The sequence below is a fragment of the Heloderma suspectum genome, chromosome 1 (genome assembly GCF_057233095.1).
Source record: "Heloderma suspectum isolate Gila_16-S chromosome 1, 16-S_ref, whole genome shotgun sequence".
Taxonomy (NCBI): Eukaryota; Metazoa; Chordata; class Lepidosauria; order Squamata; family Helodermatidae; genus Heloderma; species Heloderma suspectum.
Genome location: NC_139458.1, coordinates 363,197,443 through 363,221,152, shown reverse-complemented (window position 1 = coordinate 363,221,152; position 23,710 = coordinate 363,197,443). Strand labels below are relative to the sequence as shown.

The following is a 23,710-nucleotide window of genomic DNA, read 5'->3' as shown; positions in this document are numbered from 1 at the left end:
CAGTCAGGAGAGTGGGCTTGACTAGAAGAGGCACATTTGATGCTTCCAAGCCTTGTCATAATTGGAGTGGGTCTCTGCCTGGGCAACAGCCTGGTCCTGGCTTGCCTGCTTGGCTTTCTGTTTCTAACTCTGCCTGCCAGCCTATTCATCCATCCTTTGGTCTCCCTGCCTGCCTCCTTTCTCCTCCTTTCCTGCCTTCTTTGTCTACTTGCTCCTTCGCATTCCTGCCCCATCCCTCTTCATGTGGCCTTTCTGACCGGGGCTTTGGCCTGTGGCTGCCTCTGACCCTAGAGGCAGAGGCAGCCACTGAAGCCAAATTCCTCCTTGGCCCTCCTGGGGGATCCATCCCAACACATTGCTCCATCCCAGTCCCAGTCCCAGTCATGCGAAGACTTTGCACTCTCAGCATGCTGTGTGCTCGGCTATCTGTTCAGACAAAACTACACAAAGCTATGGAGATTTCCACTCGCACTCACGTTTGCCACTGATAGGCCTTCCCCTAGTCATGGTCCTGATGGAACTGATTTGAGGAGGGAAAAGATGGCTGTAGACAGGTCAGACTTTAACTGTTGTAATTATGCAGCCGTACACTCAGCATTCCTCTAGATCAGGGATGTGGAACCTCCGGCCTGCAGCCCAGAGCTTCCTTGGGCTCCTCCAGGGGGCGGAGCTTCCTTGGAGGAATCTCCACTGTTCTCTCCAACCTGAGATCAGTGTTAGCAGTGGGGTTAGCAACCCTGCACGCTGCTCCCCCTTCCAAATGGCACATAGGAGAATCCTGCTATTATCTGTGATCTGAGGTTGGGGATACACCACATTACACCACACTGGAGAGCCAGTGTGGTGTAGTGGCTAGAATGTTAGACTTGGAGTCGGGAGATTTGGGTTCTAGTCCTCACTCAGACATGGAAGCTCACTGGATGACTTTGGGCTCTTTCCCTCTCTGAGGGCTTAACTAGACACACTTTTAATTGCTGGTATTTGCATTGGGAGGAAATCCCCCATTGGTGCCAATGGGGGATTTTCTGATGCTAATACTACCTTCAAAAGAGGGATTTTCTTCAGGACCACAGCAGGGAAGGAAAGGGGTAAAATCCCTTCTGTTGCACTCATGATAATCATCAGCCCCATCAGTTAATGTTATATGCATTTTTTAAAAAAACTGCACGTTTAATGCAAAGATGCATGTAATGTCCCATCTAGCTTGGCCCTGACTTTGAGAACTGACTCACACTTTCCTAGGGATGTACGAAAGTCATTTACCTTGCCCGAAATTTGATTCGCGGTGGGGGGGAGGCGCTCCGTCCCTCCCCCTGAAATTCTGGCCGGGGGGGAAGCGCCCCATCCCTCCCCCCTGAAATTCTGGCTGGGGGGGAGGTGCCCCATCCCTCCCCCCTGAAATTCTGGCCAGGGGGGAGGCGCCCCGTCCCTCCCACCACAAATCCTGGCTGGCCGGGAACGCAAATGGCGGCAGCCATAGCCGCTGCCATTTGCGTCCCTGCAATCAGCCGTGGTAGGCTATGTAAATGTTTACGTAGCCTATCACGGCTGAGTAAAAAAAAACAACTGCGCGTATGCAAATGGCGACGCCCATGGGCGCCGCCATTTGCGTTCCTTATTTTGGCACGTGTAGTCTACGTAAACATTTACGTAGACTACGGCGAAAATAAGGGGAATGCAAATAGCGTAGCGTCTACGCTATTTGCGTTCCCCTTATTTTCGCCGTAGTCTACGTAAATATTTACGTAGACTACACGTGCCAAAATAAGGAACGCAAATGGCTGCGCCCATGGGCGCCGCCATTTGCGTACGCGCGGGGTTTTTTTGTTTTGTTTTTACTCAGCCGTGATAGGCTACGTAAACATTTACATAGCCTATCACGGTATTTTTTTAAAATCTAGCCGTGATAGGCTATGTAAATCTTTACATAGCCTATCACATTTTTGTTTGTTTGTTTGTTTTTACTGGAAATGGCGGTGGTGGCAGCCGGTCGGAAGACCGGCCGCTGCTGCCGCCGAACCGCCGCCGAACCGCTGCTGGAGCCGCCGCCGCCAGGGACATTTGCACAAGGTAAGTCCCGTCCTGGGGGGGCGGCAGACCGTTTCGCCACCGATTTCGGGGGGCCGAATGTGCTGGCATTCAGCCTCCCCGAGATTCGTGGCGAAATTCTCTGACATCCCTACACTTTGCACCAAGTCCATGGCTGGTAGATATTTTCAAGTCTGGATGGAAGTTTGGTTAGGGTGATTCTTTCATGTGAAGGCTCCATCACGAACCCCTACCTCAGTATCAGGCATGTTTAACTTGCATCTCTTCAGCATAGCATACTAAATGCATAATAAGTCATCTGCAAATTCTACTACTGAGAGTGTACAGGAGAAAAGGAGGCTTATTGAAGCCAATTTATAATCAAGATTTCGGCTGTAGTTCAACACAATCCAGCACTTGGGGTTGGATACAGATTTAGACATATTTAGAGTAGACCCACTGAAATCAATGGGACTTAAGTCAGTCCTGGCTAACTTAAGTCCCATTGAGTTCAATGAGTCTACTCTAAGTAAGCCTAAATCTGGATCCAACCCTAGTGCAGTAAATTCCATGTTCCCAAGGAGACATTTGACTTCTACATACCAGATGGCAAAACACTTTCGATATATCATGTAGGGTCTGATGTTCAAAGAAAGGAAATCCAAAACTTCCACTGGGGATGCCGAAGCCCTTCAGCAAACCAGAAGCAGCTCTTTGGATCCCACCCTACATTTGGATCAATTGTTTTGTTGGGATTATGCACTCACAGGGATAGCAACAGAGAGACCAGTGGCAACTGGTGGCTCTGATGTCAGTAGGGCAGTGAATCTGCTCCAGGTTTCAGTCAGAACTCTAAAGGAGCTATGCATTTGCTCTGCACCTTGGATAGCTCCTTTAGAGTTCTGACTGGTTCTGACTGAAACTCAGAGCAGATTCACTGCCCCACTGACATCGGAGCCACCAGCCTCCACTGAGAGAGACTACCTTTCTTCTCATTTAACGCAGTTATCTCTTTATAGGAACCCATCATTTAGACTCAACTAAAACCTGAATTCGGCACATTGAACAAATTATTGTTTTCCTTCTTCACAGATCAGCAGGCATTCTCCAAATAAGTGGCTGACTTCCACACGGCCTTTGAATAAATGCACCGGGGAGGTCGTCAACATAAAGCTGAAGGCAGTATTTAAGTCTATAATCACTGGGGTGATGGGTGGGGGGAATCTCACATCTGTTCTTGCAGCCATGATATTGATGGGTTCACACTCTGAAGCGTTCCTTTTCACAACTGTTTAAAAAACCTTTCTCACCTGACCCTTTTGAATGGGTAGACAGAGCTGTCAAGATGCTCATAGACAAAGGCTCTTGAGATTATTTTGGAAGTTATTTGGATGCAAGTCAAATTCAAGTGTCAATTTCATTATTTTACTCAAGCTGTTGAGCTTGATCCTGCGATGTGCCGAGTGCCATCCATTTTCATTGACTTTGACAGTATGAAGATGTACGTTAATGGAGATGGACTGAGGGCAGAAAATGAATTATATTTAGAGCCTAGTGTAGCTGGAATTTTTCCAGCGTGTCTATATTCTGAACAGATCTGCTGTCTGATCTATGGACTTTTCTCTATACCTGTTCTCCTTCAATGCCAAGGTCCATGGAGGTCAATTGAAAAGCCTGTACTTATAATACCTCAGTCCCATGATGTTCCATTAATAGAAGAAACCAGAGACTCTGATGAAGGAGTTGAAGATGCAGCTACTTCTCATACTAGTGGGAAGTGGAGCAATGTTAGCTGGCGAGGAAGGCAAGATATGAACTCCACCAGTTCAGAATTTCATGACCCATTACAAGCCAAGTACAACCCCCTCTGAAATTCGCAACCAGTTTGTAATGGGTTCACTACCATCACTGTCATTCAGCCCTTCCTGCCAGTTCCCTTTCCCTTCCTAAACAAACATATCCATGTGAATGGGAGGAACTGGTAGCAGGAAGGGCTTACTTGAGACAGCAGAAGCCTTGTAGGCTTCATCCATAGGGCCTGGACACTCTTACTCAGAAATGACATTTCCTGCTGGAGTATATAGTTTCCTATCCCTCCCGGCCTAATTCATTGAATCAGGAGGCATAAGAAACTCCAACTTCCCACGTATAAGAGAACATTTGATTGGGAGAAGATTGGCAGGAAGGGCTGGAGATGAGCTCCCTTAGGACTGGCTGTTGTTGTCATCATTTTTGAGATACTTACTGGTTCATGCAGGGAGTTGTTGCTAGGGAAGATACACTAAACATTTTTCTTCTTATTGAAGGTCTTGGGGGAGTTTCAATTGAACATGAATCATGCATGCATAGACTTGGGACTGAGGCATTTTACTGTACAGGTCAGAGGCCAACTCCATGGTGTAGCCTGTCGGAAAACTGCCCCAAAGCACAAATACTCTATCCAGCCACTTGAAACTGGATTTAGACCAATTCCACCAGCTCTTACCTGGCATATAAAACCAGTAGATGAGCACTGTCGAACCCAGAGACTAAATTTCCGCTTTTTCCTCTTGCGCAATTCTCGCTCTGTGCAGGTGGCAATGAAAACCGGATCTTCATCAATCAGAGGTTCATGGAGTACCTGCAATCATAATAAGGTAAGGAGTATTTGGTCCTTGGACGAAACTGTGGTTTGAATTCCTCTGAAGCAAACATGGCAGAATGGACAGTGTTAGACTTGGACCAATTTCATAGAGCCATGAAACATACCAGGAGGCATTGGTTAATTTGCTGTCTTTCAGCCTAACGTGCCTCACTGGGTTGCTGTGAAGATAACATGTGATAACTCCACATATAACTCTGAGCTCCTTGAGGGAAAGGTGGTCTCTAGATGTGATTCAATAAATAACAGATTTCTCTCTGTTTCCTCTTCTCCATCCCTCCAACCCATGTTAGGGAGTCAATTGCCATCCTAAATACCCATGTAATGAAGAAGATTGTGTTCAGTGGGTTGGATCCAGACTTATTCATGCTTAGAGTAAGACCCACTTACTTAGAGTAAGAAATCAGTATGACTTATTCCATTGATTTTAATAGGTCTACTCTAAGTATGACTAAATCTGGATCCAACCTATTACCTAGAAAAAGTATTATTCAAACACTACAGATTATCTCAATACATTTTGGACTATATTTATTCAGGGGGTTATACCCACTCTACATAGATTGTTACATATACATATATTACCCATGTATCACATATATACATATATATACATATATCGCAAATACATGCACATACACACATAGACACACACACACAGGGAAAATGCAGTAGTCATATCTGAATGGTCCACACTGTCTTCAGTGTACCCATTACAATCTTCCCAAATATGGGGAGATGGCTTCTGCCTTTTCCCTTCCTGCCCTGATTAATTATCATTCGTTGAAATATTTTCTTTAGCCCTGATGCATGTGTAGACTTCAAAGTGAGCCAAGGAATAGCTTGCTTATAATGAACTTGTTCCCTCTTGAGAACACCAGCTTGGTAATTTTAATTCCCTCCAGAACGTTAATCTTTGGCCGAGTTCATGTTGGTTCTTGCCAGCCATACTCTGCTTCTCCAGATACCCAATGGCATGAAACCATCAAAGGAGCTTTTAACAAACAGAAGGTTACTTATTCAAAACACAGATTTGTTTTGGAAAGCATCTTTCATGGCAACTAACCTCTTCAGTGCATCGCAACAGGGCTCAACTTCGCAATTATCATAAAAATGTGAATAGCATTCACAGAGAAAAATGTATAGCCACTAATAAATATAGATTTCTTACTTTAAAAAAATCTTATTTATATTGAATTGGGGCTGATAACAACATCTATCGCTAGCGATGGGAATGTCCTTATAGTCCACGTGGAAATTACTTGGGGGAACTGGATTATTTGGTTCTTTCTTTATTACATTTATATTCCACCTTCCTCCAAAAAGCCCAAGGCAGCATACCTAAGCCTCCTCCTCTCCATTTTATCTAGATAAAGGGCAAAATAATCCAGGCCTTGAACTGAGTCTGGTGTTTACATGGCCTCCACTGTAGTGTCCTGAATGGGAGCCCAGGCTGCCACCTGTTTTCTCCTACATACCGGTGCACAACACTGAGATGACCAGAACTTGGTGAGTACCACTATAAGGCCTCTGTTAGGCTCCAGGCGCTGTCATGGTCATGCATGGCAGCAAGCAAAGATGCTAGAAACCTTGGGAAACAAACACTGCCACACATGCAGTGGTGGGAGGGGGCTGCAGGAAATAGTGGCCAGTGGAGAGTGGCTGCAGCATCTCCAACATGCCTACCAGGGCCAGCTCCAGGTTTTTGAGGGCCCTTGGGCAAGGCACCCTCCACAGGCCCCCTTCCTCATTGAGTCTACCTTCTCACTGCCATTCTCACAAGCTGTGATTGCTCCTCATCCTCTTTCTCATCACTGCTGCCGCTTGCTTGCTTGGCAGGCAGAGAGCCAGGGAGCAAGCAGGCCGTGGCAGCTCCTGCTCCTCCTTCTCACCACCAGCACCGTCTGGGCCAGAGCAAGAGGCAGGTGAGCAAGCAGGTTGCATTGGTGAAGAGGAGCAGCAGCTCCAGGAAGCTCTTGTCAGTGGGCCACTGCTGGGCTGTGGGCCCTCTGCAAGTGCCTGACCTTGCCTGCCTTTGATGCCGGCCCTGACACCTACCATGTCTCTGCCTGTTCTTGAAATTGCTCCCTAACCTTGCCATTGTACAGCTCTTTGGCACATGTTAAGGCATGGCTGCAAGACCCACAGAATCTCCTGACATTAAGAGGCCAAGAAATATGATAGCAATGGTAGAAGGCATAATTACCAGACACACTATTCCATACTATCCATTTGGCTTAAGACCCATTACAGCTTGGGGCATGGGTACTGAAAGAACGTCTAGTCCCACATCAACCTGCCCACGTACTGAGTCTGTGACTGAGGCTCTCCTTCAGGTGGTCCTGCTGCCTAAGGTTGGGCAGCCAGAGAGACAGCCTTTTCAGTGGTGGCATCCCTGAAACTCCCTCCCAAGAGAGACTTGCCTGGCACCTACTTTGTATCATTTTGGTGCCAAGCAAATATCTTTTTATTCCTCCAGTCATTTTAAGCTTTAAACTCTATGTTTAAATCAGTTGCTTTTAATTGGTGATCTTATAGAGATTTTTTAAAATTGTCATTTATTCTGGTTTTATATTGTTTCATTGTTCTTCGTGTTGTTAACTGCCCTGGCTCCCTGTTGGTTGAAGGCCGGTATAGAAACATATACAAATAAATTCAGTACTGGAAGAATTGATACATACACACACACACTGTTCGAAGCGAAGGCTGCTTAGGTTGCAATCTCCTGGTAGGGGCCAGGATGATAAGCATGGAGGAAAGAGCTAGGACGTGGCCACATTCAAACCATGGCTGGCTGGAAGATGATGGGAGTTGCAGTCCAACACATCTGGAGGGCACAAGGTTGGGGAAGTCTGGCAACTCCCATTGTCTGTCTGTCTCTCTATCTGTTTACTATTATCTTATCTTCTCAATGTAACAGCCCAGAATGTGTGCACATTAAGCCTGACCTAAAACCCAGTGGTGTCAATAAAAACTCTCCCACTGGTAACTGTGTACACTGTACACTGCACATCTTCATACTCATTGCCAGAGATGTCTGGAGCACTTGCATTATTTCTGTATCACTGGGGGTGGGGGTATGATCTAAAAGTTCAACACAAGTATGGTTTTGATACCAAAGGGCGATGCCTTCCTTCAGAGATTTGACTATTGTTATATCATAGTTTCTCCCCAGCATCCACACATTTTAGCTCTGGAGCCGCTGTGCACATCTTCATTTATGCAAGCCCTTAATGGCTCATCAAAGATTCACAGCATCATCTGGAAGCACTTTGGCAAAACACACGGATTCGACTCAAAATAAGAAAAAAGGAGAGACGCAGGTGTGGGAAAACTTTGTGCAAACCCCATTTGATATTCTACAGAATATCTAATACAGAAGCAAGGCTAGCTATCCCAAGTGCCAACCAACGTCATTCTTCCTGTATTAAATAACATTAGACTGTCAAAAGAACTACAAGAGCAAGGAGCTTGGTTGACGGGAAATTCAGAAAGGACGTGGGCAGTCTGAAGCGTCTCCAGGCCAAACTAGACGTGACAGATATGTGGAGGGGGCATAACTCCTGGCATGTATTACCAAGACCTGGGTGGGGGAACTGAGAGGGGTTAGTCTCACCCAGCTGTACCCTCCTGGCTACTTGGTGCAGCACCAAATGGACAGTGGAATAATAAGTGGGATAAATTTCCTTATAAAGTTTAGGGAGACAGCTTTAAAAATAATACAGAGATGGTACCAGACTCCAGTCAGAATAGCCTATATAAACAAACCATTCTCCACTAATTGTTGGAGGAGGTGTGGTCAAAAAGATGCTTTTGTGCATATGTGGTGGGACTGTGAGAAAGTTACAACATTTTGGGAGAGGATATTTCATGACTTGAGGTTAGGGACTGGGTTCGGGAGTCAGTCGGGCTCCACCCTGTCCATGCCCCTGGACTACAGCAGCCAAGCCTCTGGCCTCGCTCACCCCCACTTGCGCCCTCCCGGACGTTCCCTGCACTCACCTGGACCCATCCGCTAGTGCCCGTCATTTTGCCAAGCTTATTTTTATGGGGAAAAGGAGGTTGTTAAAACACACATATTTAAATGGGCCATTTATGGCTGTAATATTGTGTATATCAAGCTTTCTCAGCCTGAATTTGAGCATATTTAAATATGTGCATTTTTAATGACCTCCTTTCTTTCCATAAAAATAAGCCTGGCAAAATGGCGGGAGCTTGCAGACGGGATCTAGGGTGAGTGCAGGTGGCTCGGCGAGCTTGTGGGGGCTCAAGCGTGGACCTGGAGAGGCTCAAGCAGGGGCAGGGCTTCAGCAGGCACCCACCGATACCGGACAGGGTTGGGTTCGTCCATCCCTACTTGAGGGTTGGGGGTTTGCTGTGATCTACAGGAATTCTATCTCCCTCTCTAGGCTCCCTGTCCATCCGAGTGTCAATCTGAATCTCATGTTGGGTATCTGGGACAGACTAGGGATTTTGCTGGGGTGCTACCCACCCCACTACCCCTCAGTCTCCCTGCCTACGCTGATAGAGGTGGTCTGAGATTTGGTGTTGAGGCTCCCTAGGATGATAGTTCTGGTGGATCTCAACTTCCATGCCAAGACAGTGGGATCTGGGATGGCTCGGGACTTCATGGCTGCCATGACAACCATGGGGCTGTCCCAACATGTTGTTGGGCCAATGCATGTAGGAACATACACTCTTGATTTGGTTTACTTGACTGAATAGGAGGATGGCAAAGTGGAGGAATTAACATCTATCTCCTTGTCATGGTTGGATCACTTCCTATTGAGGTTTAGACTTTCAGAAGCTTTCCCCCTCTGCTAAGGTGAGGGACTTATTAAAATGGTCTGCCCATGGAGGCAGATTCTGATGGATTCCAGAGGGCTCCGGGGGATTTTCCTGCTGGTATGGCTGGTGCTCCCATCAAAGCTCTGGCCACTCTGTGGAATACAGAGACGAACTGGGCAACTGACATGATCACACCCAAGTGTCTGCTCCCATTGAGCAGAGCCAGGAACCTCCCTGGTATATACCTGAGCTGAAGGCAATGAAGCAAGAGCGGAGATGGCTAGAGCATAGGTAGAGGAAGACTTGTTCTGAGTCCAACCAAACACATTATCAAGCCTGCTCTGTGGCAGTGATGGTGGCAAAGAGGGAGTTTTCCCCCCACCACGATGACATCCTCTCAGCATCATCCAGCTTTTTCTGAGTGGTTTTCTGAGTGGTTCATGGCCTGCTGCAATCTGGGCCAAGGACAGAGATGGTGGAACCCTTAATAGCACGCTGTGACAAGGTGGCATGATGCTTCCAAGATAAAGTTGCTGAGCAGTGTTCAACCTGTTTTGAAGGGGGCTGCACTCTGACAAAAGGATCAGATCTGTCCTGAATCTCCCACCAATAGGCTTCAAGGGATGACCCCTTTGGGTTCTAGCATTATGAGAAAGGGAAACAAATGTCTCTCTATCCACTTTCTCCACACCATGCATAATTTTGTACACCTGTATCATGTCTCCACTCACTCACCTTTTCTCCAAGCTAAAGAATCCCAGCTGCTATAATCTTTCCCCATAGGGGAAGGTTGGCCACGTGTCCAACTTTACAGAGGACAGTCCTCATCTGAAGGCATCCTCTATTTGAAGGGCTGTCCAGTCCAAGTCTGGTTTAAAGATAAATAACCCTCAGAAGGGAGAGCCCTGGTTCTTGAACTTGCCCACGTGGACGGCACCAGACTGAGCAGGCACACAGGTCACCTGGCCACAGTCCTCCCCGGTATGGTAAGACATATTGTATGTCTATTTAAATTATCATTATTTTAAAATGTGCATCTATATCTATAAATCAGCATATGCAAATTATATGCAAATCCATGTCCTCTTTATGGTGATACATTCCCCCCCCCCTTTTAGGCAATGCAGAAGAGGCCACCCTAGGTTGCAGTCTGATTTTTAGAGCAAAAGATTTTAGCAAATAGTTGAGGTACTAAATCCTTCCCTCACCTCCAGCTTCCCTCTCCACAGTCTGCAGCAATCCTCCCCCAGGTGCTTTTCTCCTCAGATGAGTTTCAGTATGAAAAGTAAGGTTGGCTGAGAGAAAAGGACTTAAGGAGAGAGGCTACAGGGAGGTAAATGGAGGGTTCAGTCCCTTCGCCTGACCTAAACCTTGATGCCATTCCCCACTTCATACATGACATGATTTGGCCTGATGAGTCTGAAGCTGTCATGTTGAATTTGACCCTAAAGCTACACCGTCATCAAATCATTTATCTGGGAGTATTCAGGGTAAGGGTAACAAAACAAAACAAAAAAAATTGGGGTAAAAGAGGCTAAAGTGGCAACAGGTTGTAGGCCTGGAAGTGACCACAAACTGAAGACAGAAAAATTCTACTTTTACAAAGCCCTCACTTCCCTTAATTTGGGTCCCCTTCACAAGGTTCACACTAAAGGGAGTCCCAGTCTTTCAATATCGCTGAACACTTTAATTCCCACATTCCACTATGCTATGATATCACATTAATTCCCATAACAGCCTTCCTAAAATTAGGAACAACCCTGAGTACCTTCCTTTTTAATTTGGCTCTTTATGCACCACCGTATGTACCATTGTTAACCTTGGTATACTAGAAAATAAATTCAATAACTAAAACACTGTTAAAAGGACAAGGTGCCAAACTTAAAGGGCTTTGAATAATTCATTTGAGAGATGTGTTAAACCACAGCAAAAGTTGCCATTTCAGCATCTGCCAATCTGAAATCTGTACTCTTTAATCAGTATGGAAGAGAAGTTGGCCAAGTTGTTGTTCAGTCGTTCAGTCGTGTCCGACTCTTCGTGACCCCCTGGACCATAGCACCCCAGGCCTTCCTGTCCTGCGCTCTCTCCTGGAGCGTGCTCAAGTTCATATTCATTGCATCGGTGATGCTATCTAGCCATCTCATCCTCTGCTGTCCCCTTCTCCTTTTGCCTTCAGTCTTTCCCAGCATCAGGGTCTTTTCCAGGGAGTTTTCTCTTCGCATTAGGTGGCTAAAATATTGGAGCTTCAGCTTCAGTATCTGTCCTTCCAATGAGCACTCAGGGTTGATTTCCTTTAGGATGGACTGATTTGACCTCCTTGCAGTCCAGGGGACTCGTAAGAGTCTTCTCCAGCACCATAGTTCGAAAGCATCAATTCTTCGGTGCTCAGCCTTCCTTATAGTCCAGCTCTCACAGCCATACATTACTACTGGGAAAACCATAGCTTTGATTAGACGGACCTTTGTCGGCAAGGTGATGTCTCTGCTTCTTACTATGCTGTCTAGGTTTGCCATAGCTTTCCTCCCAAGGAGCAAGCGTCTTTTAATTTCATGGCTACAGTCACCGTCTGCGGTGATCTTGGAGCCCAAGAAAGTAAAATCTGTCACTGCTTCCATTTCTTCCCCTTCTATATGACAGGAAGTGATAGGGCCAGATGCCATGATCTTAGTTTTTTTAATGTTGAGTTTCAAACCAGCTTTTGCACTCTCTTCTTTCACCCTCAACAAGAGGCTCTTTAGATCCTCTTCACTTTCTGCCATTAGGGCGGTATCGTCTGCATATCGGAGGTTGTTGATAATTCTCCCAGCAATCTTAATTCCGACCTCTGATTCATCCAACCCGGCATTTCTCATGATGTACTCTGCATATAAGTTAAATAAGCAGGGTGACAATATGCAGCCTTGTCGTACTCCTTTCCCAATTTTGAACCAATCGGTTGTTCCATCTCTGGTTCTTACTGTTGCTTCTTGACCCTCGTACAGTTTTCTCAGGAGACAGGTAAGGTGGTCTGGTACTCCCATCACTTTAAGAATTTGCCAGAGTTTGTTGTGATCCACACAATCCAAGGCTTTAGCGTAGTCAATGAAGCAGAAATAGACGTTTTTCTGGAATTCTCTTGCTTTCTCCATGATGCAGCGAATGTTGGTGATTTGATCTCTAGTTCCTCTGCCTCTTCGAAACCCAGCTTGTACTTCCGGTAGTTCTCGGTTCGCATACTGCTGAAGCCTAGCTTGTAGGATTTTGAGCATCACCTTGCTGGCATGTGAAATGAGCGCAATTGTGCAGTAGTTTGAACAGTCTTTGGCGTTGCCCTTCTTTGGAATTGGAATGTAAACTGACCTTTTCCAGTCTTGTGGCCACTGTTCCAGATTTGTTGGCATATTGAATGCAGCACTTTAACAGCATCATCTTTTAGGATTTTAAATAGCTCAGCTGGAATACTGTCATCTCCGCTAGCTTTGTTGTTACTAATGCTTCCTAAGGCCCACTTGACTTCACTCTCAAGGATGTCCGGCTCAAGTTCAGTGACCGCACTATCATGGCTATCAGCGACATTCAGATCTTTCCTGTATAGTTCTTCTGTGTATTCTTGCCACCTCTTCTTAATCTCATCTGCTTCTGTGAGGTCCCTGCCTTCTTTGTCCTTTATCATGCCCGTCTTTGCACAAAACGTTCCCTTGAGATCTCCAATTTTCTTGAAGAGATCTCTAGTCTGTTGTTTTCCTCGATTTCTTTGCATTGTTCATTTAAGAAGGCCTTCTTGTCTCTCCTTGCTATTCTCTGGAACTCTGCATTCAGTTGGGTATATCTTCCCCTTTCTCCCTTGCTTTTCGCTTCCCTTCTTTCCTCAGCTACTTGTAAAGCCTCCTCAGACAGCCACTTTGCTTTCTTGCATTTCTTTTTCTTTGGGATGGATTTCGTTGCTGCCTCCTGAACAATGTTACGGACCTCCGTCCATAGTTCCTCAGGCACTCTGTCTATCAGGTCTAATCCCTGAAATCTATTCCTCACCTCCACTGTATATTCATAAGGGATATGATTTAGGTCATACCTGAACGGTTTAGTGGTGTTCCCTACGTTCTTCAATTTAAGCTGAAATTTTGCAAGAAGCAGCTCATGATCTGAGCCACAGTCAGCTCCAGGTCTTGTTTTTACTGACTGTATGGAACTTCTCCATCTTTGGCTGCAAAGGACATAATCAATCTGGTTTCGATATTGACCATCTGGTGATGTCCATGTGTAGAGTTGCCTCTTGTACTGTTGGAAAAGAGTGTTTGCTATGATCAGCGTGTTCTCTTGGCAAAACTCTATTAGCTTTTGTCCTGCTTCATTTTGTGCACCAAGGCCATGCCTGCCTGTTATCCCGGTGATTTCTTGACTTCCTACTTTAGCATTCCAATCCCTTATGATGAAGAGGACATCTTTTTTTGGTGTTAGTTCTAGAAGGTGTTGTAGGTCTTCGTAGAACCGATCAACCTCAGCTTCTTCGGCATCAGTGGTTGGGGCATAGACTTGAATTACTGTGATGTTGAATGGTTTGCCTTGGATTCGTACTGAGATCATTCTATCATTTTAAAGATTGTACCCCAGTACTGCTTTTCTCACCCTTTTGTTGACTATGAGTGCTACTCCATTTCTTCTAAGGGATTCTTGCCCACAATAGTAGATATGATGGTCACCTGAATTAAATTCGCCCATGCCTGTCCATTTGAGTTCGCTGATTCCCAAGATGTCGATGTTCAATCTTGCCATCTCATGTTTGACCACCTCCAGCTTACCTTGATTCATTGATCTGACATTCCAGGTTCCTAAACAATATTGTTCTTTACAGCATCGGACTTTCTTTTCACCACCAGACACATCCACAGCTGAGTGTCCTTTCGGGTTTGGCCCAGCCGTTTCACTCTTTCTGGCGCTACTTGGAAATACCCTCTGCTCTTCCCCAGTAGCATACTGGACACCTTCCGACCTGAGGGGCTCATCTTCCGGCGTCATCTCTTTTAGCCTTGTGATACGTTCCATGGGGTTTTCTTGGCAAGAATACTGGAGTGGGTTGCCATTTCCTTCTCCAGTGGACCACATTTTGTCAGAACTCTCTGCCATGACCTGTCCGTCTTGGGTGGCCCTGCACGGCATAGCTTATGGCTTCACTGAGTTACGCAAGCCCCTTCGCCACAACAAGGCAGTGATCCATGAAGAGGAGTTGGCCAAGAGACAAAGGCAATTTAAAACCTGTAGCAATCTTCCAGGTAGGCCCAAATGCAGGTATATAGGAAGGGCCAGGAGTTCAGGAAGACTACTAATATCATTTAAGGCTTATTCAAACCATGCAAGGCTTCCAAACAAAGACAAAATATTCTTAGCAAAAGGACTTGTAACTGGGGAAATACACAGATAGATTTGACAGAATTCGGAAGTAGAGCAGTCTGTGACCTGGTTCACACAATCAAATTAAGTTGGCATGTGCCAGCCACCATTTCCCTAATTACCCACCTGGGTGCAGCTTGTCTGAACCTGGGTGGCATGGCTTGTTTGAGGGGGAAACAACCCTCAAATAACCCATGGCCTGTTATAATTAGGGTAATGGTGCCTGGCACCTGCTACCAATTAAAACAAGCCACCATATCTTATTTAAGCCATAGTGGCTTGTTTGATCATGTGATCCAGCCCGATATTATCACGTTTTTTAAGCCTTTGATGTGAAATGCACTGAAAGCCTGCTTCACACATACATGGACATTATTTGGTTTCTGAACACGGGATTACTGTCCACTGGATGACTGGAATCTGAATATGTGAATCTGAACATGTGAATATCTGAATATCTGCATATCTGAATATGTGAACTGACACCATTGAAAAAGCATTCATCGTAATTCAGCAGGTCAGTTGTGAAGAAATCCTGCTGGGATGACCTAAATCCATTGATTTCAATTAATCTCAGGGCCAAACCAGACATGCCATTATGTTTAAGTAAATAGCTGCCGCAGGGACCTGCAATCCAGAGTGGGAGCCTGGGGAGAGGGGATTTAATCCTGCGCCACCACCAAATTCCCGGTCAGGATCGCCCTTTCCTGTGGCAGCTATTTGCATTGGGGGAAAGGCACCCGTTGTAAACTGCCCAGAGAAGTTTGATTAATGGACAGTACAGAAATGCAGTGAATAATAAACTTTCATCTTGATCTTCTTAGGTGAAGAAAGATGACGTGAAATACCTGTTGATATTATTATATCTGTGGTGACCAAGTCTACGTGGAAGTTGTTGTGTATGCTCCATGTGAAGCCTCTAGGGGGCTTCTGCTGTCTCCATGTATATCAATGAGGAGCAAAGGGGGGATGTACAAGAATTTCACTTCAGTTCGCAAATCAAAAAATGTTCGCATGTTCCTGAACTTGCAATTGCATTTGGAATTGAACTTGCAATTGCATTTCAAAAAATGTTCGCATGTTCCTGAACTTGCAATTGCATTTGGAAAATTTGCATTTTTTAAAAAAATGTGCACTTTGAAATACACATTTTCACACTGTAGTCAATGGAGGGAAAGCGTGACTTTCCCCATTCGAATGAAGCAAAAAACCAGGTCACAAACGAAAATGTGAGCAAGCCAAACTGAGCTTTGAAGTGAAGTTCAGGGAATTTTGGCAAGCACGAACATCCCTGGTTCTCCCATCTCTAGAACAAAGGGCAATATCCTACAGTGTCAATCCGCTAATGCAAATAATGTTGCACTAACATAAGGGACCTCTAGTGCTACACCAATTGCGTTAGCTGAAGTGACGGGACTCCCTGGGAATCCCATTGTGCCAGCTAATACAATTGGCATTGCGCTACAGGTCCCTTACACTAGCACAACATGATTTGCATTAGCGGATTGTCACAATAGGATACTGCCCATAACAAGCAGGCAGGCAAGCAAGATGTCTGCCTAATAAGGAAGTTACTACAGGGCTGTTTCCAGAAGTTATCAGTGGGACACACAGACACAGTGTGAAGTCATTTGATGTTGCGGTCATCAAGTGAAACAAATCCATGTTTGAACCACTCCTAAGCCAACAGAAGATCCCCCAGATCTTACTAGCAGCCATCAGAGCACAGAAAGGCACAGAAACCTTCCTCCAACCATTCAAACTCATGCAGCACAATGCTATACATGTTTGTTTGTTTATTTTATGCATTTACTGTCACTTTTCCGCCTCTTTTAGGAGCATATTCTTCATTTAATAAGTACGTTGTACTTTCATCCTGGAAAAAGCATCTCATTAAATTCTTATGTCTTCAATTTAATTTAACAATTAGTGATAAAGAGAAATAATATAATTAGAAGACACAAGTTGAATTAACGTATTCCTGTGATACAATAGCAATCAAAATTAAAATCTGTAGTCCTTGCCATGTAATGATTTTGGTACTCAGTTATTTCATTTATTGGTGACTGGCTTCATCTTAATTACATTACAGGCATTAGTCAACCAACTTAATGAAAAGAAATGTCATAAGAACTTTGAAGACACAATCTGATGCACGTTTAGACAGAAAAAAGTCCTACAACTCCCAGCCTCTCCAGTCAGCATGGTTGCCTGGGGCATGCTGGGAGTTGTAGGACCTTTTTCTGTCTAAATGTGCATTGGATTGCACCTTAAGCCTTAATAGCGTGGCTTATTTTGTAATTGAATTGTGTCTGCCTAAGGTCAGGGTGGATTTGCATATACCTAGCATGATGTATTACAAAAGGCACCGAGGCGCATACCCGATGGAAGCATTTCCGGTGGCACATATTAAAGATATCACACTACTTAAAGCCAGCTATGGAAAATACTGCAGATGTTGACTTGTTAAAAGGCACCACCAGTACAACTTCATTTCTTCTATCTTGGGACTGATGGCCTTACTCATAAATTACACTGGTGGTTGAAACCAAGAAGACCAACTGCTTGGATGATGTTCTGCATGAGAAACAACTTCTATGATGCAGCACCCACAAGTCAAACTGATTTCAAGTATGCAAGAAGGCCCTCAGAAGATCTCAGTAGGCAAATATTACGTTCTAGCTAGCCCAACATACTGTATAATCTCTTTCTGTCTCAACATACAACCTGACAAATAGTTCTAAGAGGTGTGATGTAACTTCCATCATTTTTAACACCAACCAGTCAGAATAAAAGAGGTTTCTTTTCTTAGGGAACAATCTTATGGCTGCTAGACAGCAGCTAGACGGCCATAGGATATCGTGCCACAATCGGCTGTCTAGCCAAAAATGCAGGGCAGGAGAAGCATGGAGTGAATGATCCCCTCTGTGCTTCTCCTGCCCTGCTTTGAATAGGCGGTCGCCTCTGAGTTTGGAGGCAGGATTGCGCCCTTATTCTTGTTTCTTATCATATGCAACCGACACAGTTACAAAGGCAGATCAGCTTTTGCAAACTCCAAATGAACTATCTTTGATGCTTAAAAAACTGACTGTGATTGGTACGGCACCTCTATGTTTTTCCCAACAGAGCAAGTAGCGGCTGGGGAAGGTGGAATTGAACTGGAAAAGTGACACAGGGGAAAGGATTAACACCCCATCCCACAGCACCATGGTTCTAATCTGAAGATTATTCTTGTGGCTGCTACTAATTTTTTAAATATTTTTGTAAGTGCAGAAGATCATGACTGCAGACCTGCAATGTCATGTCTAGATTGGAGCAAGATAAAAGCCCTTTTCCCATATGTCAGGGGCATTGAACCTGTTTCAGTCTGAGGACGAAATTCAATTCCAGAGAGGCTCTTAGGGGCCTCATTCCAGTGGTGGCCGGGGCCAAAGGCAAAAGGGATAAGACCCCTAAAATACCAGCATAGTGTCATTTAAAGCACTTCCTGCCAGTAACAAAGCCTTAGGAGAGGCATTTCAAGCTTTAAGAATGAGAAAATGCTGCACAAAAGCCAGGAAACAACCAAAGGTCAGCAGTTGTGGGAAAGGGGCTGGGCCTGGGCCTGGGGAAGGGTGCATGGCCATTTGGGAAGTCCCAGAGGGCTGTTTTGGGACTCCAGCTGGAGCAGATTTGGCCCACAGACCTGAGCTTCAACACCCCAGCCAGATGTGATTACCGAAGCATGAAGGGGGGGGGGGTATGAGAATGAGTCTGTTGCAGTGGCAGCTGGTGACTCCAGTTCCAGAGGGGCGGTGCTTCCATTTGGGGTTTTTGTTACCACCTGCCAAAACTCCAAAGGTGCTATCCAAGGTGCTGAACCTTATCCCCCAAATGGGTTCAGTACCTTGGATGGCACCGTTAGAGTTTTGGCTGGTTGTAAGTAAAACCCGGAATGGAATCACCACCTCTCTGGAACTGGAGTCCCCAGCTGCCATAGGTCTCTTGGCCCATCCTTTCCTGTGAGCCCCCTCTTGCATCTCCTACAGTGTTCTGCTCATATAGGCTTCCTGCATGAACTCAAACTTCAGGTTTCTAGGGATGGCGGAGAATTTCTCCACGAATCTCCGGGAGGCCGAATGCCAACGCATTTGGCCCCCTGAAATTGGTGGGGAAATTCTTCGCCAGCCCCCCGCCACCCCCCCGGGATGGGACTTACCTCTGTTGAATGTCCCTCTCGGTGGCGGGTCCCGGCGGAGTTTCGGCGGCATTTCAGTGGGGGTGGGGGCGGCGGCCGGTCTTCCGACCGGCTGCCGCCACCGCCGCCATTTCCCCATAAAGTAAAAAAAAACACAACGTGATAGGCTACGTAACAATTTACGTAGCCTATCACTTTTTTTTCCAATTTACTTTTTCATTTCGCGGCCGGGGAGAAGGGGCGCTCCCCCCCCGGCCTGAATTTCAGCGGTGAGGGATGAGGCGCCTCCCCCCCGGCCTGAATTTCAGCCGGGAGGGGCAGGGCGCCTCCCCCCCGCCAAGAATTTCGGGGGGAGAAACGGAGCGCCTCCCCCCCACCGCGAAGCAAGCTGCGGGACCAGGTAAGGGACTTCCGTCCATCCTTACAGGTTTCTAAAACCTACATGAGTAGAGCATGCTCCTATCTGCAGAAATTACCCCTGAAGGTGGGGTAAATGGGTTCCTCCCTGCTTTCCTCCTCAGGCAAGTCTAATTATGGTGGGGGACAGAATGTCTGAAGAGAGCTAGAGATGTCTTTCTATGCCTCACTTCAAATACTTTTGCCTCATCTCTACCCACACATTAATCTCTCTCTCTCTCTCTCTCTCTCTCACACACACACACACACACACACACTCTTATGAAGCTGTGGAAGGGGACCAGAATGACACAGAGATATGACGGTCACACTATGAATCTGCTAAATGCAGAAGGCAAATGAACTGGTTTCATCATGCCTCTGAGTGTGAATGCCTCACTAAGAGACTGCTGCCACCCCAGCTACTGGATTAGTGCAACTGTACGTGTATTTGTAAACATGTGTTTGTTCACAAGTAAAAGTTATTAAGGTGTGCATTTGAAAAAAAAAAAACTAATGTGCAAATGCACTGTGACGTGATCCCCTTTTATTTTGCACTGGGAGTTCCTACTACATCGATCAGCTTTTCATCCAGGTAGCTGGTAAGTGCATGTCCTGCTATTTTTGCCCAAAATGGACAAGATCGTCCACAACCAAGACATCAACTCTCACCTGGGTTTGGGAAGGCTTAAAAGCCGTGTCAAAGCTCTGTTGCAGAGAGTCCAGAAAGGGCTGGATTTTGTAGAGGCCATGTGTAGTCTGACTGGAACGGAAGGCCACAATATGGAAGTACTTGAGAATCTTCTCAAATCTTGGCTGGGTCATGATCAGGGCTATACTCTTGTTGCTATAGAAACCACTACTCCAGATGCCGAGGACAGACTCGCAGTGGTGAGTGCTTGTGGATATCATGTACGCAAGGAAGGCCTTAATTTCCGTCAGGGTGACCTCGATCCAGGCATCATCACTCCCAAAACGCTCCTGGTACTTCTTGGCATACATATTTGTTTGTACCACCATGTTCTTTAGTATGTTGTCGGGGACAAAGAGCTGGAAGAAATCCATCGCACTGGCAGTTGGAGGCATTTTGCGAGTTGGGCCTAGAAGGCAAAAATAAAAAGGTTATGCTCATTTCTCTAATGGTTCACAACCTGAGAAACATCGCTGAGAACTTAATAATTATACTTGGGTCCCCCACTCCATCTCATTCAAATGCAGGACTGTTTCTTACAGTACGTGCCGTAATCAGTAGTCAGGGTTATGTTGTACCCGTCACTTTAAAAAAAGGGGGGGTTAAAAACTCTGTACTAGGCCAATCCACATTCAGTGCCAAGAAAAAATGAATTCCTTGATGTGTCTAAATTATGCAAATTCAACCCATCGGCAGAGTTGATCTCATTTTGCTCTAATTAACAGCGCAATCCTGTATGCTGTTACTTACTACAACGCTGTTACTTACTTACGCTGTTACTTACTTACTTCTATGCAGAAGTAAGCCCCATTGAGTTCAACAGGGTTTATTCCAGGTAAATGGGTATAGGACTGCACCCTGCATCTACACCTTGTGTTGTATCGATACGATCCCATCATAGTGACACTATATCCCTCTTGCGCGTTTATACTTGGTAGCACACACAATGGGCATCTCTACACCAGCCTAAAACCCTGCATTTAAAATTGGGCTTTCTGCTTCCACCTTAAATGCAGGATCACAACGATTCCGTTTTGCACGTGCTTCCTTTTCCCCCACCCCCTTCCCCTTCCTTCTCCCCGTATCTGAGTCTTCCATTATCTTTCACTGAAACTCTCTCCTCTTCTTGCTGCATTTACTCTTTTCACAGAGGGAACTCAAGCAGAACACTACAATCTATTTAGAAATGGAACAAAGGGCATTTAGTGCAGGAGAAGCTTTGAATGATCACGGTGTCATGTAAAGAGCCCACAAACTTCCATGAAGGCGCAATCTCAATCGCAGGAGAAAAGCTCTGTGTGAAGGAGCCCAATGACATCTGTTGCAGTATTTTGGATAATAAAGAAAAAAAAGTGGGAAATAATGCCAGAAAAGCAGTATATGGAATGCCTAATGTGCCCCAACAGTTAGTGCACTTCAATACTGATAAAAAGCACTAGTGTAGATTGTATCTGTCTTATTTTGAATAGTCTGTTCTGGTTTTGCTAGATATTGGGGAAGGAGGGCGGGGGAGAAACTGTACGGGTCACAGAAGCCCCTCTTCCAACCACTAGAAATCATGCAGCACAAACCTATACAAGTTTATTTATTTTATCCCTATATGGTCACATTTCTGCCTCTTGTAGGAGAAAGGTTCATGCTCCTGATAGTTACATCAATACTAAGGTGACCGGCTAACTAGGCGATGCAAAATATCCTTCAAAGGAATACATTTGCACTGTAGGTCCAAAAGGTATTTGTATTGACAGGAAATATGAATTTAAAGAATGCAAGGGAAGGTACTTTATTTACTTCTACAAAAAACAAATGATATTTACTGGTCAGCGACATATGGTATGAGAAAATAGTACACGTACAGAAAAAATGCTAACAGTGTATGGTCTCAAACAAAACGTATTTCTAAAGCTTTGTAAGAATTCTTTAGGAGCTTGCCTTTAAAAAAAATCACCATCTCTTTCTCAGTTTATCTTTCTGAGCTGTCTCAAAGGAGAAGAGATCAAGAAGAGGTGGTATGGAGCTTTCCTGACTCAGGAGCCAGGGGGTTCTGGGGGAAGAACCGTCCTGCTCTTTGAATTTCCTCTCTATATATCTACTGTAAAATCTCATTAGCTTGTAGAAAATCTCTGGCTAGAAAAATATCTCTGATAATCACTCCTAAACATTGAACTGTCTAAAGTTCAGTTTATAACTTGAAAATAATGCTTGGCATCTACATGTCAGCATCTCCAAACAACGCGTTTTCCATCAAAACAAAATATTTGACTCTAGGTCATATTTGAGTTTCCTTTTTTTAATCTCCCCATATAACTGCTTTTTAGATGAACAATGTATTCATCTTGTCATGTTACATATAAAATATTAGCAAGGCTAGCTTAACCAAGTTCTTCCACCAAGCTCTTTTCACCTTCTTTGAGGGAAATAATTTTAGAAAAATTATTGTAGAGGTGATTTGGGGAAATTGGCTCACCTTTCTGTGAAATAGGTGTTTTGCCAGAGCAGAAAACTGTGGGTTCAACTGAGTGTTTGTCTTCTAGCCTCACCAGTTTGCCTTTCTATGAAATGAGTGCTTTGTTGCAGTAGTAAATTTTGTGATAGCCCATACCCCATGGCAGCCATTTTGTGACTCCCCTCCCATGGTAGCCATTTTGTGGTGGTCCCCAAGATACTTTCTCAAAATCCAAATGTGTGCACAGGTCCAAAAAGGTTGGTGACCCCTGCACACCTCCTGGAAGCCTGTGGAACCGGAGACTACAGTCCAGTTTTGCTTAACAGATCTAAGGGTTGATTCACATAGTCCTTGAGTCAACATCAACATTTTCTCAACAGGCTGACTAGTGTACCAAAATAAAGCATCCAAGTACTCCATCAACACCCTAGGGAGCCATTTATACCAAGATCGTCCTACATATTAGTGCATTCTCACTCATCCATTGCTATTTTTGTCCATGAGGTGAGATATAAATTAAATTAATAAATAAATAACTTCAGAGTAATTCAGAGATACAATGTGATAGATGTATATGAATAGCTTCCTCAGCACTTACCATTTTGGCCTGCATATATATTCATGAAAGTAAGCTAAATTTCTTTCCCTTGGATAACACAAGTTGAATGGATTTTCTCAATTTGTGTTCAAAAGACACAGTGCCTAACAAAGCCCCAAATATATTTTGAAATACGTACATATGAAATGTTTCAGAAAACCAGGATGGCAGTGGGAGGTACAGAATCTTCCATTAATGTTTTGGTTGTTGTTGTTTTGTTGTTTTTGGCATGATTATATTTTCAATAGCTGGCACTCTATAAAGTGTGATTCTTTGTGGAGAAATGATTATGTTAAAGTGGTACTCATTTAGTCAACAGATGTGTTTCCTGAGCACAATCATTTCTATCGATCTGCATTAATACCCCCAAAGGCAGGGACTGCCTGCATCTGTTTACACTGTTTGTTACAGTAATTTCTGTGGCTACTTAAAACAGCTGGGAGCAACAGCAGTCTATGACCAGCCAGGACACCATGACCTCCCATAATGCTGCACCTGGAACTCTATGTCATGATTACTTGTGTCGGGGTGGGTGGGGTGGGGTGGGGTGAGAGAGAGGTGGCTGTTCCCACTGGCCT

The 23,710-nt window shown here is 45.0% G+C and overlaps 1 protein-coding gene across 1 annotated transcript in view; it reads right to left on the bottom strand.

Moving 5' to 3' along the window:
• PGBD5 (piggyBac transposable element derived 5) overlaps positions 1-23,710 on the bottom strand; it is a 109,174-nt gene that overhangs the window by 24,388 nt on the left and 61,076 nt on the right. Inside the window, exons 2-3 of the mRNA XM_084828112.1 lie at positions 20,070-20,497; positions 4,514-4,648 (exon numbers count right to left, since the gene is read on the bottom strand). Coding sequence (XP_084684238.1) covers positions 4,514-4,648; positions 20,070-20,497 — 563 coding nt within the window. The remainder of the gene's footprint in view (positions 1-4,513; positions 4,649-20,069; positions 20,498-23,710) is intronic.